At 46.8% G+C, this 17754-nt stretch overlaps 1 protein-coding gene across 4 annotated transcripts in view; it reads right to left on the bottom strand.

Moving 5' to 3' along the window:
• The window catches only part of CDK18 (cyclin dependent kinase 18), a 330987-nt gene that overhangs the window by 138181 nt on the left and 175052 nt on the right, over positions 1-17754 (bottom strand). For all 4 annotated transcript variants that reach the window (XM_063955137.1, XM_063955136.1, XM_063955138.1 and 1 more), the window contains one exon: positions 9466-9594. In XM_063955137.1, the coding sequence (XP_063811207.1) occupies positions 9466-9594 (129 nt within the window). The remainder of the gene's footprint in view (positions 1-9465; positions 9595-17754) is intronic.

Genomic DNA, 17754 nt, shown 5'->3' with positions numbered 1-17754 from the left:
CGACCTGTCAGCAAACACCTTCTCACGGCCCGAATTCGGCCTCTAATTGCCCTGCACTGTTCCCCCCTGCTCTCGCGATCACTATGGATAGTTTTGCAACATCCGCGGCTGCGCCTGGCGCACAGCCGCAGCGCAAAGAGAAACACTGCGTGGCGGGGACGATGGCGTCAGAAGTGGGGCCTGACCCTGTTTCTCCTGCTCCAAAAAAGTGTCTGCTGTGCCAGTACCCCCAATGGAGCGCTCACCTGTCGCTCCGGTTTCTTATGCCGACGTAGTGGATGCAATCCGGTCCACCATGACTCCTCTCCTCACTCAGGCTGTCTCAGACATAACGCTGCAGCTGCAACACCTCCAGCAGTGTGTGTCTCGCACTGGAAAATCAATTGGGAGCTGCCATGCATGATATCAATGAGCTGCATCAGTCTGTGAAAACACTGACTTCTGACAATTACCATATATGGAATAAACTCGACGACATCGAGAACAGGTCACGTTGAAATAACAGCAGGCTTGTAGGCCTCCCTGAATAGATTAAAGGTCAAGCACTTGCGCATTTCGTGCGTAATACACTGACCAACCTTTTGGGGATTGAACAGGAATGTCGTGATTTGGTGATTGAGAGGGTACATCGGGTGGGCCCTGCCCCTACCCCAACAAGCTTCGTCCGAGGGTTACGCTGTTCCGTTGTTTAAACTACTTACATAAGACTGCCTTCTGGTCTGCATTCCGCCGTATCAAGAACCGTCAATGGGAAGGCCATAAACTTTTCATTTTCCAGGACTATTCCGTGGAATTGACTAGGGCCCGGAAAGCCTTTTCTCCAGTTTGCTCACAACTAGTTGCAGAGGGTTGCAAGTTTGGCTTGCTCTACCCATCCCGTTTACGTGTATATGACGGCACCTACTATAAGGACTTTCTTTCTCCTGCAGATGCTCAGGCTTATCTGAGAGATTTTCCTAAACCCTTGGATGCAGATATTAGTGACCCTCCACCCACCTCAGCTACCTGAAAGGTTTACCGTGCTGGTCTACTGACCGCCATTGCTACACCTACACTGGTCTTCATGCCTGTTTTATATTTCTTTTTATCATTCGTATTTTGAATGTTCTCATGTTATATGTTAATGTTTTTGTTCTTTTAGTATCATTCTATTTTTCCATGCTGATTGTGGCCTCCTAATGTCACATGCTTAACTCTGTGACAGTTTTGTTGCGCATGCTATAGTTACATGATTTTCTTATCACCTTAACGCAAATGTCATTTCAGCCGTTAATTGTTTGGTTTCTTTTCAATTCACTACGTGGCTTCTAAGTCTGGTAATATGGTTTTCTGCTCTCTTTTTATATGCAGGGCAATGTGTCGATGTTTTATCTCTCATTTATGTGTGGATGGGAAAGGGCGGAGCTCCTCCCTCACACTCCACTACTGGATTGATACATTGATTTGGTTTATATGCTTAACACCATTTTTTCTCCTTTTAGGAAGTTTTGAGTCCTTTTCTCCTGTTGCTTCTCCCTTAGTTGAATCATTGATTCTGTGGACTCTCTTTGTGCATTTGATATTCTATGTTGTCTGTTTGCCCCCCCCCCCCCCCCTGTTCTCCCCTTCTTCCCTTGGCCCCCTCTCCCCTTACACCCCATTCGGTCATATGCTGTTGCTTTTATATGACATTTATATCTATGGTACACGTGTCTCCTTCCTCACTGTGTTATGCCTAACCTGACGATACGTTCGTGGAATGTGGGTGGGTTTAACTCACCTGCGAAACGTAGGAAGATTCTCATCTTTCTAAATACGCAAAATGTTGATGTTGCATTTCTGCAGGAATCCCATTTAATCCCTGAAGAAATAATTAAATTGAATACTCTTGGTTGGTCTATCCTAGGTTCTAGTTCTTACAATTCCAAATCCAGAGGTGTAGTCATACTTATTAAAAGACACATCCCCTATGAAGATTTGACTGTCTGCTCTGACACGTCAGGTAGAACAGTCTTTATATCCCTTAAGGTACATGGACGACCTCTGACACTTTGTAATCTATACGCACCCTCCACCTATACCAAGCAATTCCTACAATCACTAATTGCTTTACTGACCCCGCACCTTTCCTCCGCTATAGTAATGTGCGGAGACTTCAATCTGGTAACCTCGCTTCTCTTAGACAGATCCTATACACCCCCTAGAGGTATGACCCTCCCCAAACTAGGTATACCTTTAGTGACAGAGAAACTTTTATTGATCGGTTTGGAGAGCCCTTCACCCCACTGATAGGGATTACACTTGTTTGTCCTCAGCCCATCATACCTTGTCTCAAATTGATTATATATTTACGTCTCACTCCCTTTTTCCTTGTGTGGTAGATGCTCACATTTTCCAGATATTTTTATCTGATCATGCCCTTGTGACGTCCTCTATCCAAATTACGGACACGCAGGATTCCCCTAGATTGTGGAAATTTCCCTCTTATCTATCTAAATCTCTGAAACTCCGTAATAGACTCGAAGCGGCCTGGGAGACGTTTGCCTTAGACAATGCCTCTCACGCAGACTCTGACCCACTGCTCTTTTGGTTATCAGCCAAATCCGTAATTAGAGGTGAAATAATTTCATATGTTGCCAGTTCCAATAAAAAATATACAAATCTTTATCTGGAATTTCAGTCAGCTCTTTAAATCTAACCCAAATGACTGTACTAAGCATGATTATCTTTTGGCAAAAACACACTTTGATGAATTTTTACAGACAATGGGAGATAAATATATGTTCAATGTTAATTACCGGTTTCATAAATTTGGAAATAAAACTGGCAAATTGTTATCCAACCTGGTCAGGGGTTCCCCCCCCCCCGCCCCCCTTGACCACACAACCCTTAATTGACCTCATCGGGTACTTTAACGGGAACCAATGCTGATATTTCTGAAGTCATGCGCTCTTTTAATTCAGACCTTTATACTCCCACTGTTCAGAATCCCCCCTTTCGGACTGTTATTGGCCATTTCAAACGTGATAAGGCCGTGGGACCAGATGGTTTATCTGCAGATTTCTACAAATTGCTTTTGCCCAAAATAGAGGCTCCCCTGAGCGTGCTCTTAACTCTTTACTTACGTCAGGGACTCTCCCTTTACATTTTAATACAGCTATAATCAAAGTGCTCCCGAAGCCTGGCAGAGATCTCTCCCTCCCGGGATCTTATCGTCCCATTTCCCTGTTAAACCTAGATTATAAATTGCTGACCAAAATTCTAACTGATCGTGTGAAACTGCTTCTACCGCATATTATTCATCCCGATCAAACAGGTTTCATCTGGGGTAGACACTCCGAAGTTAATGTCAGACGTGTTTTATCTGCAGTTCAAGCCTCCTCCACCTCAACACTGTCCACTTTTATTCTCTCCCTCGACGCCGAGAAGGCGTTTGATCTGGTAGAATGGCCACACCTGTTTCACTCCCTGGCTCGTTTTGGCTTCCCAGCAGCTTTTATTGACTGGATTAAGTTATTGTATCTCCAATCGCGGACTCAGGTTTCCTGTAATGGCTTTCTATCTGCTCTTTTTACTATTGGTAAAGGTACCAGACAGGGATGCCCATTATCCCCATTATTATTTGCCATTGCTCTCAAACCGTTAGCAATAGCCCTACGTGCTTCCACATTGTTTAAGGGGATTCGAATTGGTGATGTTGAACTCAAGGTGGCCTTGTTCGCCGATGATATGCTCCTCTTCATATCTGACCATGAAGCCTCCATTTCGGAGATTCTTCAATTAATTTCTTCATTTGGAGCTACAGCAGGTTACCGTATCAACATCACCAAATCTAAATTATTACCCTTGAGGACCCCCCGCACCATTGCTCCCAGTCTAACCTCAACATTCCCCTTTAAGATCGTCTCGGATGAACTTACCTATTTAGGAATCCAAATTCCGTTGGATCTATCCACTCTATACAATGTCAATTTTACGCCCATGTTAGCCAAACTTACTACTACATTAGAATCCTGGAAACTTTTGCACCTTTCGATATTGGGTCATGTGGCTGTCCTACAAAGTGTGATTTTCCCAAGGTTATATTATCTTATGCAAATGTTACCTATTGGCCTCTCTACGAAAGACTTATCGTATCTCCGTAAAATTTTATCCAAATTTCTCTGGAAAGGTAAAAAAACCCTCATCGCCTATAGAAAATTGGCGGCGTCTTGCACTGCTGGGGGTGTTGGCTTACCTGACTTTCCCTCTTACTCCCTGTCTGCACTTTTTCGTTGGGCTGCTGATTAGCTGACAGATGGACACTCTTTCACAGACCCTGCTCTAGATAACGCTTTGTTCTTTCCTTTTTCTCCCAGTGCTCTCTTACACTCCCGCCTGAAAAGTATTCTTCCACATATTCTACATTCCCCGTTGTTTCATGACATTTACTACTCCTGGCTCAAACTGAAAAAATTATTCCACAGAAACCATATGTTTACACTATGTATCCCTCTCTGGGGTAATCCTGCATTGCCCCATCCCTCACTAATTCTGCCTTTAAGCTCTGGAGAGACAAGGGACTGTCACATTCCGCCAAGGTCTTCGATCCTGGTGGAAAGTTGCTATTGTTTTCTCATCTTCGTGATAAATATAACATTCCGCAAACACATTTTTATATGTAATTACAAGTTCGTCACTACCTCTCCACGTTACTACACTCACTAGTTTGATCCTCTCTCACCCCCAGGGCCTCTGATCCATTACAATTGGTGATCTCATTATGGTGGTCATTCCGAGTTGTTCGCTCGGTAATTTTCTTCGCATGGCAGCGATTTTCCGCTAACTGCGCATGCGCAATGTTCGCACTGTGACTGCGCCAAGTAAATTTGCTATGCAGTTAGGTATTTTACTCACGGCATTACAAGGTTTTTTCTTCGTTCTGGAGATCGGAGTGTGATTGACAGGAAGTGGGTGTTTCTGGGCGGAAACAGGCCGTTTTATGGGAGTGTTTGAAAAAACGCTACCGTTTCTGGAAAAAACGCGGGAGTGGCTGGAGAAACGGAGGAGTGTCTGGGCGAACGCTGGGTGTGTTTGTGACGTCAAACCAAGAACGACAAGCACTGAACTGATCGCACTGGAAGAGTAAGTCTCGAGCTACTCGGAAACTGCACAGAGAAGTCTTTTTGCAATATTGCAAATCTTTCGTTCGCAATTTTGATAAGCTAAGATTCACTCCCAGTAGGCGGCGGCTTAGCGTGTGCAAAGCTGCTAAAAGCAGCTTGCGAGCGAACAACTCGGAATGAGGGCCTATGTGAGCATATACCATTTCGCACTAGACTGATATATAATCTTCTTACTAACATCCCCTCAGATTCTAGATGGAACACGCTGTTACTGCAATGGCAAAGAGATATCCCCTACCTTACAGATCCCTCAATCCTTAGTAAACACTACTGTTCCACTATGAAAATGTTGTCCTCTGCCTATTTACAAGAAGTACATTTCCGCACATTACAGAGAGCATATGTTCCTCAAATACAACATGCCCGTTACAACCCTTCGATTACAGGTGAATACCGCAAATGTCATTACCACTCTGCGACCTTTTACCACAATTTTTGGGAATGTGGACACATTAGGAAGTTTTGGCATAAGGTCCTCTCCTTCATCAACACTCTTCTCCATACCCATGTCTCTCCTGACCCTATAGCATGTTTATGTGCAAATTTCTCCCAGTGGGATTTGGGCGTAAATAGACACAAAATCATACCATTCCTGACTATCTTGGTCACAGTCTCTAAGAAAATAATTCTCACATATTGGGTTTCCAGATCCTAACCCTCGATGCTGGAGGTCCACAGGAAAATACTACAAATATTATATTATGATCGTAGATCTGCTTTGGTGAACATAGAAACTGGTGTTATTAAATTTTATAACCGTTGGGAGCTATATATTAACTCACTCCCACTTTCCACTCATTCTCAAATATTCACAGTCTTTGAGAAGACTGAATGGTATCTTCTACGACAGATCTCATTAAGATCATAATTGCTATAGATGTTTGTCTGTTTGCCTTGTATTCTCCCCCCCCCCCCTCCCATTATTTCCTCTTGTGTCTCCCCTCCCCTCTTGTCAGTGGCGTAACTAGAAATTTTTCTCCCCCAAGCCAAAAAATCCTTCGGCGCCCCCCCCCCCCCCCCCCATAACCCCCATAATTCCCATAATTGGCTCTAGTAAAGAGACAAATATGCGCGCGCCGCCAAAAAGGGTGTGTGGCTTCGTTGAAATGGGCGTGGCTTCGCGTAAAGGGGCGTGGCATTGCAGGAAAAGACTACCTTATACCCCAGTTTTGCAACCTGCACGCCCAGACGTTAGCCACCACAGGAAAGCAAAATAATCCTGATTCATGCCCCTTACATTATTTGTCATTTTTCCTCCTTATAGTAATGCCCAGTATACATTATTCCACATACTGCAATGGCCTTAGCCATTATGCCACACACAATAATGCACATGACACAATATGCACACACTGTAATGCCCCCGACACATTATGCCACACACCGTAATGCCTGTGACACATTATGACAGGAATCGCAATGCCCGTTATACATTATGCTACACACTGCAATGCCCCTGATACATTATAGCACATACAATGTCTGTGACACAGTATGACACACACCACAATGATCCTGAGACATTATACCACATACCACAATGCCCGTGATATAGTATACAACACACCGTAATGCCTGACACATTATGACACACACCGCAATGTCCGTGATACATTATGCCACACACCGTAATGCCCATTACACATTAAGTTCTACAGTAAGGCTTCTAATTACTTTTAAATTACCTGCTCGTTGCCAGGGGTTTCATGCTCTTGGTTCCATGCACGGTGCCAGGGGTTTTCATGGTCAGGGTGTCATGCTCGCTGCCAGGGGTTTCATGCACTGGGTGTCATGCTCGTTGCCAGCGGTTTCATGCTCTTGGTTCCATGCACGGTGCCAGGGGTTTTCATGCTCAGGGTGTCATGCTCGTTGCCAGGGGTTTCATGCACTGGGTGTCATGCTTGTTGCCAGGGGTTTCATGCACTGGGTGTCATGCTTGTTGCCAGGGGTTTCATGCACTGGGTGTCATGCTCGTTGCTAGGGGGTAGTGCTTGTTGCTAGGGCCATGCTCCCAGTGCCACATATGCCCCCAGTGCCAGATATTCCCCCACAGTGCCAGGTATATGCCCCCAGTGCCAGATATCCCCCCACAGTGCCAGGTACATGCCCCCAGTGCCACATATACCCCCCCCCCAGTGCCAGGTACATGCCCCCTCAGTGCCTGCTCCCCCCAGTGCCAAATATTCCCCCACAGTGCCACATATGCCCCCTCAGTGCCTGCTCCCCCCAGTGCCAGATGTTCCCCCACAGTGCCAGGTATATGCCCCCAGTGCCAGATATTCCCCCACAGTGCCACATATGACCCCTCAGTGCCTGCTCCCCCCAGTGCCAGATATTCCCCCACAGTGCCAGGTATATGCCCCCAGTGCCAGATATTCCCCCACAGTGCCAGGTATATGCCCCCACAGTGCCTGCTCCCCCCCCCCCCCACTCCTTTGTGTTGGAGGGACACGAAGCGCATAGCGCGCCTCTCCTGTGTCCCTCCTGGCTCTCCTGCCGGTCTAATAAAGGAAGTGCCGGTTCGTGAGCCAATCAGAGCTCACGAACGGCATTTCCTTTATTAGACCGGCCGGGGGAGAGCCAGGGAGGGACACAGGAGAGGCGCGCGATGTGCGCTCCGTGTCCCTCCTTACAGCAGCGGAGGGAAGGAGACCGCAGATTGACATGCGGACGCTCGTCCGCATGTCAATCTGTGCAAAGTCAGTGGCGTCCCCGCAGCCCCTCGCCCCCAAGCCACCGCGAGGACTGCGGGGGCAGTAGTTACGCCACTGCCTCTTGTCTTGTTTCTATTATTGATGTATTTTTCTTATTTTTTCTTTCTGCTTGTTATTTGAATATCGAGACGGGAGAGACTGGCTCCTCCCTCATTGACTTCAGATTCTATTTCTATTTCTATTTTTCGACTGATTAATCCTTGTTGGTTTACAGTCAATTAAGTTTGTCTTAATGTAATGTACGGGTATCTCATATGTTTTGACCGTATGGTCTCCTACTTTAGAACTAACTACATTTTCGTACCTGTCATTTTGTTGTACTGAAAAAAATCTCAATAAACAGATTAAAAAAACAAACCCTCAGGAGGTTGGTTCGGTCCCCCTCTAAATCCCACTAAGCAGGTAGTCTGTCTGCCAAGCAGAGCTACCTGAAAATAATAAACTAAATTAAACTTGAAGAAAAAATCTCTGGAGCTCCAGAGAAGTGCACCAGGCTCCTTGGGCACATTTTTCTAAACTGAGTCTGATAGGAGGGGCATAGAGGGGAGGAGCCAGCACACACATGCACACACTAAACGTTTTAAAGTGCAAGGTTCCAGTGGACCGGATCTATACCCCATGGAACTAAAGTACAAGACCCCAGTATCCACTAGGACATAAGAGTAAAAAACTTATGGCACCACAAAATGGTACTTGTCCTGCTGACTTCTAATTGTAGGGGTAGGTGGAGCGCTCTAGTGTTATGATTGTATTAAAAGAGAATAGATGACAAACTAATAATAGTTGGTCTAATGGTGGGTCAGTGTAACACAGGGAGGAGGTCCTAAATGAATGGCCCAAAGCCAATGGTAAGGAGTTAAACTGTAGGTTGGGTGTTCACTATGACATTGTCCACAAATTGTCAATAACCAAAGTCAGTGTGGACTGGTCCTAGATGGCACAAACTGTAAGCAGGGCAAGCTGTATCCCAATGGGTGCACTCAACAGTGGTCAGATAAAACGTGTTTTTGTCTTTGTCCACTCCTCACCATCACTCCACCTCGGGAATAATCAATTCACAGTATTAGGAATTGTAAGACACTATGCGTACTACTGGATGTAAGGGGATGTTTACTCACCCATTGATGTCCGTTTTGATGCTGGTCCCGATCACTTTCAGATTCCTGCTGCCATGGTGGTACGTGCATGTGAGGGGAGGTGGTGTTATTGCAAATGAGAGTGACAAAAGGGCTCTATGTTTGCTGGTGCAAAAACTATTTATTTACTGTATAATATAGTACAGTGCTGTAAGTCACAGTGCTCTCAATACAGCAATCACAATATACTGCAAAAGTCTCAGTGTCAATAAAACCAAACTGGTTCAATAAGGTGGTTGGAAATGGGTGTCCTTACATGTTTCATCCGGTATCTGGACTTTTTCAAGGGTGTCTACACATCTACCTATGCTCGTCTTATATGTATGTATGACTTCTATTTGTGCGCTTTCTTCACAAAAAATCATCTTTGTCTGCTAAGCCCCTGACATCTGGCAAACAGACCTGAAACCGTACAGTGAGATAGGCCAACTTTAGGTAAATTATGTTTAAATCATCTTTGTGTCTACTAACCAAGGATGCTCTCCTTGATAGCCGAGTCAATGGCTTTGGATCATCGTCTGGACTATTCATCTGCAGCTTGTCCAGAAGCCCAGGGGGTAAACGGATGCCCATGGGAAGAGACAGCCTTTTACTGACATCCTGCAGAGGAAACACAGACATCTTCCACTTACAAACAATGGACCCGGTCATAAGAAAGACCATAAGAATATTACAAGCTTAGGTGTCATAAAATAACTTATACAGTACTAGCTGGAGTACCCGGCGTTGCCCGGGATTTTAAGAATGTCTGTTTACAAAAATAAATGTAAATATTAAACACACAGTATAAATAACATTGTAGATAGCTGAATACCCGTGCTTCGCTACGGGATGTGGATGATAAATTAGAATGATAGTTGTTCGTTAATTTACGTTGGTTGGAGATCTAGTATATAGGCATAGCTTGATTCCCTGACGCACTTTGTGTAGTGGCCGGACCCTTTTTTGGTACCCCAAGGTACCCTGTTCTTTCCACTATACAACTCTCAGTCTGTGGCTTCCTGCTGCCTCCATTTCCCTCCTCACATCATGTCAGTGCAACTGTGTAATTATCGATTTTTTTACAGTTTCTTATATAGCACAGCACATGATGTATCTCCTGATATAGTCTGTGCTGCTGGGGGAACGTGCTACTTCCACTATATAACTAACAGTGCGTCGGTTTGTGCTACCTGCATTTACCACCTCACATCATGTCACTGGCCCAGTCAAATGCAGCCCTGTCATCACTTACATATCAGGCATGTCCTGATATAATCTGTGCTGCTGGCCCACCCCTAGGGGTGCTAGTGGTGTGTTACCCCCACAGTGTTTGTTCCCAGAGTGTAAGTCATATGTGTAGCAAGTTTGGTGTAAATTGCTCCAGGCATTCCAGATTTATGCTGTCTGCTGAAAAACTCTGTGCTGCTGCCTCACCCCTAGGGGTGCTAGTGGTGTGTTACCCGCACAGTGTTTGTTCCCAGCTTGTAAGTCATATGTGTACCAAGTTAGTTGTAAATTGGTCCAGGCATTCAGGAGTTATGCTGTCTCCTGAAATACTCTGTGCTGTTGTCCCACCCCTAGGGGTGCTAGGTGTGTCTATCCCCCACAGACTTTGTTCCCAGATTGTAAATCAGATGTGTACCAAGTTTGTTGTAAATTGCTGCAGGCATTCCAGAGTTATGCTGTCTGCTGAAAAACTCTGTGCTGCTGCTGCCTCACCCCTAGTGGTGCTAGGGGTGTCTTCCCCCCACAGTGTTTGTTGCCAGATTGTGAGTCATATGTGTACCAATCTTTGAGTACATTGCTCCAGCAATTCCGGAGTTATGCTGTCTCCTGATATACTCTGTGCTGATGTCTCCCCCTCCCCTAGGGGTGCTAGGGATTTGTAATTGTTTTAGTTGCCTCGGCCCGTGTTTTAATACGCTCGTATGTAAAATTTCACGATCTTCGCTTGTAAACTGTGGCTTTGTATAGAAAGACAGAAGGACAAAATTTCGCTTTTATATAGTAGAAGATTACAGCTGATCTAAAGCACAACGGTTCTTATTTATAGATGCACTGGACAAATGAGCAGCATATACTTTCTACTGTACTACAAGGAGCTGACAGTGTACAGTTGAGGTTGTAGTTGTAAACAGTAATTATTTCTTCCACTTTCTTGCATACAGTTTAATCTGTACAACATACTGTATAAGAATATACATACATTATGGGCAGGGTCGGATTTAGGTTTGTGAGGGCCCCAGGGCAACTAACTTGTGTGGGCCCCTACCAATAAAACTGCAATATGATATACTGGCGATGTTATTACAAAGTATAATGTGTTAATACTCTCAGCACCACAAATGTTGTGCCCACAGTTGCATGGCCGTCGCAACAAAAAGGCGGGCAGATCCGGGCCATTTTCGGGGTGACGCCACATGCAGCCACTCAGGAACAAAACATGGAGCCGGTGCGCCGGCCTTCACAGCCAGGGGTCGATCCTAGTTGCTGTGGTCGAATTCTAATTGCATTGCGATCACAATTAGATTGCAATCACATCGCTGGGTGGCACTTAAAATAAAATAGCAACACTTAACTGAAGCTGAATAAGGTCCATAGAGTAATAATAAATCTAACTTTGAAATTAGATTTTAGTATTTAGTGTCCCACAGTAACTGCTAACTTTGTCTGTAGTTTTTTTTTATTTCTCGTACGTCCTAGAGGATGCTGGGTTCCATATTAGTACCATGGGGTATAGACGGTCCACCAGTAGCCATTGGCACTTTATGAGTTTAAGAGTGTGGGCTGGCTCATCCCTCTATGCCCCTCCTACCAGACTCAGTTTAGAAAATGTGCCCGGAGGAGCCAAAAAAAAAGTTTTTTTTCTTTCTTTTCAGAGTTTTTTATTTTACAGGGAGGCTGCTGGCGACAGCCTCCCTGCAGCGAGGGACTGAGGGGGGGAGCCACTGCTCCCGCTGACTGGACGTTAAGCTCCAGAGGGGTCTGATCGTGACCCGCTGCAGGGGAACGCTCGTCCCGACAGCCGGCCGCCACCCCCTCAGGGAGCTGAAGATGTGGCGAGTGAATCACTGTCCCCCCTTGCAAGCGGGAGGACAGTGTGAAGAAGGCGGCCAGAGGGTAAGGAGCGCGGTCTTAACCACGCTTCTGGATGGCTCAGCGGTACTGCGGTGCGGCGCTGGGAGGGGCGCCCTGGGCCAGCGCCGGACCCTACACTTTCCACTGCAAGTCTGTCGGGGTCTGCGGATCCAGGCCAGCACAACAGTATAATCTTTCAGTGAGCGGGAAGACAGCGCCATTGAGGGGGCGGAACTTCTCCTCAGAGTGGACACGGCAGCGTTTAGCGCCATTTTTCTTGCCTGCACTCACTACCAAGTGGATCCAGGTCCCTCCAGAGCAATCTCCAGCTATCTGTACGGTACCAAGGGGGTTGTAGAAGGGGGGGAGGGCTGTAAACAGCCTGTGTCACCTATTAAGGGACACAGTCAGCGCTGGTTAGGGACTCCCTATACCTTTAATAGCGCTGCTGTGTGTGGGTTGGCTCCAATCTCTGTGTCTCTCTGACATTCTTGGGGTGGAAAGTCTGTATACATAATACCCTGTGTGTTTGTGGGGTGTTTGAGTGTGTGTGACAACATGTCTAGGGACACTGTTTCACATGCTGCAGAGGATTTATCTTCCCAGGAAGACTCCATTCCATGTAATCAGGATTGCACTGTTTTAGCGCAGATCCCAGCTAGAGAGCCAGAATGGTTAGTCTCTCTGAGGGGGACTATTTCTCAGATTTCTGATAGAGTTGCTAGGACTGAGCATGCCACTCAGGTCCTCCAGTCCTCTATGGTGGTATGGTCTGATCCTGCCTCCTCGGGGTCCCCTGCGGTACATTCTCAGAAACGTGCACTTGCAATTATGCAGGATGACACGGACACCGACTCTGACGCCGCAGACGGTGACGGGGATGTGTTGAGGGGGAAGACATCACTTGCCAAGGGGGTGCAGTTGATGATCGAGGCTGTTAGGGATGTTTTACACATTTCAGACACAGCTCCGGAACAGGTGGAGGAGGCCTTATTTCCGGATCATAAGAAGCCCCCCCTCACCTTCCCGGCATCCAAAGAATTGAATGCTATCTTTGTAAAGGCATGGGAAACTCCGGAAAAGAAATTCCAGATTCCCAAGAGGGTCTTGGTGGCTTTTCCCTTCCCTGAGGAAGATAGGAAGAGATGGGAGTCCCCGCCGATAGTCGACGCCTCTTTCTCTAGAGTGTCCAAACAGGTGGTATTACCGGTCCTGGGATCTGCCGCGTTAAAGGACCTGGTCGATTTATTTTTACGTAATATTCAGGATTCTGCAGGGTTCCTGGTGGATTCCATGAAGGACCTGGGTTCCACGGCTGCGGGGATCTCCTCCATGTCCGTCTCAGCTCGCAGAGGTCTCTGGCTTTGCAACTGGTCTGCGGACGCGGAATCCAGGAAGTGTGTGGAGGGCCTGCCGTACAAAGGTCAGGCTCTCTTTGGGGAGGCGCTGGATGCGTGGATTACCTCGGCTACTGCGGGTAAGTCTCCTTTTCTCCCCTCAGCTGCACCGACTACGAAGAAGCCTTTTTCCTCTACCACGTCACAGTCCTTTCGGCCCGCAAGGCCTAGAAAAAATAAGCCTTCGAACACCTTCTTCAGAGGTGGTTGTGCCAAAGGAAAGAAATCTGCTACCACAGGTTCCCAGACCTGGAAGCCCGCTTCTGATACCCCTAAGTCCTCCGCATGACGGTGGACAGCCTGGCCTGGAGGAAGGTCTGGTGGGGGCAAGACTCCAGCAGTTCAGCCACGTCTGGGTGTCGTCGGGTCTGGACCCCTGGGTACTGGACATAGTGTCCAGAGGGTACAGACTGGAGTTTCAAGATCCCCCGCCTCACCGCTTCTTCAAGTCAGGCAGACAGGACAATTCTTCTGGAGGCCATCAGAAAATTGGTGGTGTCAGAGGTCATTGTTCCGGTCCCACTTCAGCAGTGGAACAAGGGTTATTATTCGAACCTTTTTGTGGTACCAAAACTGGATGGTTCGGTACGGCCTACTCTAAACTTAAAGTCTTTGAACCCTTATCTCAGGGAGTTCAAATTCAAGATGGAATCTCTGAGAGCTGTCATCTCAGGACTGACAGAGGGGGAGTTCCTGGTGTCTCTGTTCACCAAGGATGCTTACCTCCACATTCCTATTTGGGCGCCGCATCAAGCATATCTCTGGTTTGCACTGATGGACGATCACTATCTGCTCGACGCGTGTCAGAATTGGGGGCTTTATCTTGCAAAAGTCCTTATGTGATCTTCCATGAAGACAGGGCGGAACTTAGGACTCGTCCACAGTTCCTGCCTAACGTTGTATCGGCTTTCCATATCAACCAACCTATTGTGGTGCCAGTGGCTACTGACTCCTCAATTGCTTCAAAGGCATTGGATGTTGTACGGGCTTTGAAGATCTATGTGAAGAGGACTGCTCGTCATAGGAAATCTGACTCTCTATTTGTCCTCTATGATCCCAAGAAAATTGGGGGTCCTGCTTCTAAGCAGTCGATTACGGGCTGGATCAGGTTCACTATCCAGCATGCGTATTCTACGGCAGGATTGCCGTGTCCAAAATCGGTTAAGGCCCACTCTACTCGTAAAGTTGGTTCTTACTGGGCGGATGCCCGGGGTGTCTCGGCCTTACAGCTGTGCCGAGCAGCTACTTGGTCTGGTTCGAACATGTTTGCCAAGTTTTACAAGTTCGATACTCTGGCCTCTGATGACCTCAAGTTTGGTCAAGCAGTATTGCAGGAGCCTACGCGCTCTCCCTCCCGTACTGGGAGCTTTGGTACATCCCCATGGCACTAATATGGACCCCAGCATCCTCTAGGACGTAAGAGAAAATAGGATTTTAATTACCTGCCGGTAAATACTTTTCTCGTAGTCCGTAGAGGATGCTGGGAGCCCGCCCAGAGCTTTGTTTTCCTGCCTTGGGTTTATGGTTCAGTGTTACCTGGTTCCTAGGTAAGTTCTGCATTATTTCTGTTTCAGCTGTTGCTGAGTTGTTCCGGCATGTTGGCCGGATTCGCATGTTTGTGTGAGCTGGTATGAATCTCGCCACTATCTGTATAATTCCTTCTCTCGAGGTATGTCGTCTCCTCGGGCACAGTTTCTAGACTGAGTCTGGTAAAAGGGGCATGGAGGGAGGAGCCAGCCCACACTCTTAAACTCTTAAAGTGGCAATGGTTCCTGGTGGACCCGTCTATACCCCATGGTACTAATATGGACCCCAGCATCCTCTACGGACTACGAGAAAAGGATAACGTATTTATGTGCCGGCTCAAATTAAGTATCTGCGCCATTACTGACCTTGATCTTTGGCCAATTGCTTTAAAGCATGTTGCGTCCTCATGGATGTACCAGACACTTTATTAGCCCTAGGCCACCTCTTACTATTGTCCTTAAGATCACATTCAACAAACCAGTTCTGAAAATTCTTTAAAACAATTTGAAACATTTACTAGCGGACTTGAAGCAATGTAAAAAAAACCCACAAAAACCTACACACAGAAACGCAGTCCCCATAATATCCCCTCACCCTTATGTAAAAAAGAAATAAATCAAGCAGTATTTTAGGTGACAAACTGAAATAGAAATTTGATGAAAGGGGATGTTGTAAAGTGGTGGGAGTTTAGACTTTGATATGACATGACACTTTTGCACAGTGCACTGCTAAATAATTTTGACCTCCTAGCACACCTACAGTACTGTAGGTGTTGAAGCTAATATAGTGTGTGCTCGTCTGGTTAGAGTAATGCTTACAAATTTGTACTGTGCCCACCCACTCAAAAAAAAGCATATTCTACGTATATGCAAATCTGACATTTGCACCTCCTTACGATTGGTTAATTTTAGATTCACCTTCATAGGTGTGCGCACGCACGGTGGGTGCCTGGTGCGCACAGGCACCCCTTAATGTCAGGAACCCTACTCACCAGTAACGGACCCCGCCATGCAGGTCCAAGGGAGCACCGTGACATGCCCGAATCTAAGGAGCTGGCACTACAGTGATCAAAAAACTGAAAATAAACTACAGCTCCCAGCTGCCCTTGCTGCCGGAAGCTGTAATTTATTTTCAGTTTGACGCTGTATAGTTCAGTGCGCAGGGGCGGATTGGGCCTCTCCAAATGTCCCTGACCCTTAGTTGCATTCCGGCCAGGAATCCATCCTGGCGCCACACCTGCACCGCATACCCCTATTGCTCCGCCAAGCAAGGTTCGTGGTGCTCGGCGGCATGACTATACTGCAGCAGGGAAGATCCCACTTTGCTAGGGCTGCTTCCAGGCAGACAACTGCGGCACAAAGCTTCCTGACTTCAGCCTGCGGCCTGAACTCATTGACCACCAGATCTTGACTCCCAGAAGGTGAGGGCAGCTGGCTGGAAACGGAGATCTAGACGGGGGAGGGATACACACACACACACACACACACACACACACACACACACACACACACACACACATAGAGACTTTAAAAGGGGGTCACGGGGCACAGAGAGAAATAGAAAGAAGGAGTGGAGTGGGATGATGAAAGATGCAGGCGGAACATGATGGTTTGGCACAGAGGCAGAGAGACACAGTTGTGTGATGATTATGTGGCTGAGAGCTGATGGGGGAGATGATGTAACTAGGAGACGACACAGGGGGATGGTATGACTGAGAGGCAACGCAGGGAAGTGATGATGGTGTGGCTGAGAGTTGCAAGGGGGAGGCTCATACTGTGTGGCGTAACGTGAATTTCGGCTCATACCGTGTGGCGTAATGTGAATTTTGGCTCATATTGTGTGGCGTAACCTGAATTTCGGCTCACACTGTGTGGTGCAACCTAAATTTCGGCTCATACCATGTGGCGTAATGTGAATTTTTGGCTCATACTGTGTGGCTGTGTGGCGTAACCTGAATTTCGGCTCATACTGTGTGGCGCAATGTGAATTGCGGCTCATACTGTGTGGCATCATGTGAATTTTCGGCTCATACCGTGTGGCGTAATGTGAATTTCAGCTCATACTGTGTGGTGCAACCTGAATTTCGGCTCATACTGTGTGGCGTAACTTGAATTTTGGCTTATACTGTGTGGCGTAATGTGAATTTTGGCTCATACTGTGTGGCATAATGTGAATTTTGGCTTATACTGTGTGGCGTAATGTGAATTTCGGCTCATACTGTGTGGCGTAACCTGAATTTCAGCTCATACTGTGTGGTGCAATGTGAATTGCGGCTCATACTGTGTGGCATAATGTGAATTTTGGCTTATACTGTGTGGGGTAATGTGAATTTCGGCTCATACTGTGTGGCGTAATGTGAATTGCGGCTCATACAGTGTGGCGTAACCTGAATTTCGGCTCATACTGTGTGGCGTAACCTGAATTTCGGCTCATACTGTGTGGCGTAAACTGAATTTCGGCTCATACTGTGTGGCGTAACCTGAATTTCGGCTCATACAGTGTGGCGTAAGGTGAATTTCGGCTCATACTGTGTGGCGTAACCTGAATTTTGGCTCATACTGTGTGGCGTAATGTGATTAAGGGGCACCACTGTCAGTAGCTGGTAAGCATGGGGAGATGTGTGACATATGCAGGTGTCCTGCAGAGGAGGGGTCTGATGGTATAGAAAGAGGCCAATGTGGCTCTGATGGCACATGTGTAAACTTAAAATTTTACTTCTGTTATATTAAAACTAAAATGTTCGGCCCCTTAAATCTCCCGTATTTTCAGAGTGGCC

The sequence above is a fragment of the Pseudophryne corroboree genome, chromosome 2 (genome assembly GCF_028390025.1).
Source record: "Pseudophryne corroboree isolate aPseCor3 chromosome 2, aPseCor3.hap2, whole genome shotgun sequence".
Taxonomy (NCBI): domain Eukaryota; kingdom Metazoa; phylum Chordata; class Amphibia; order Anura; family Myobatrachidae; genus Pseudophryne; species Pseudophryne corroboree.
The sequence above is the reverse complement of the archived record's forward strand: the minus strand, read 5'-3'. Positions and strand labels throughout refer to the sequence as shown.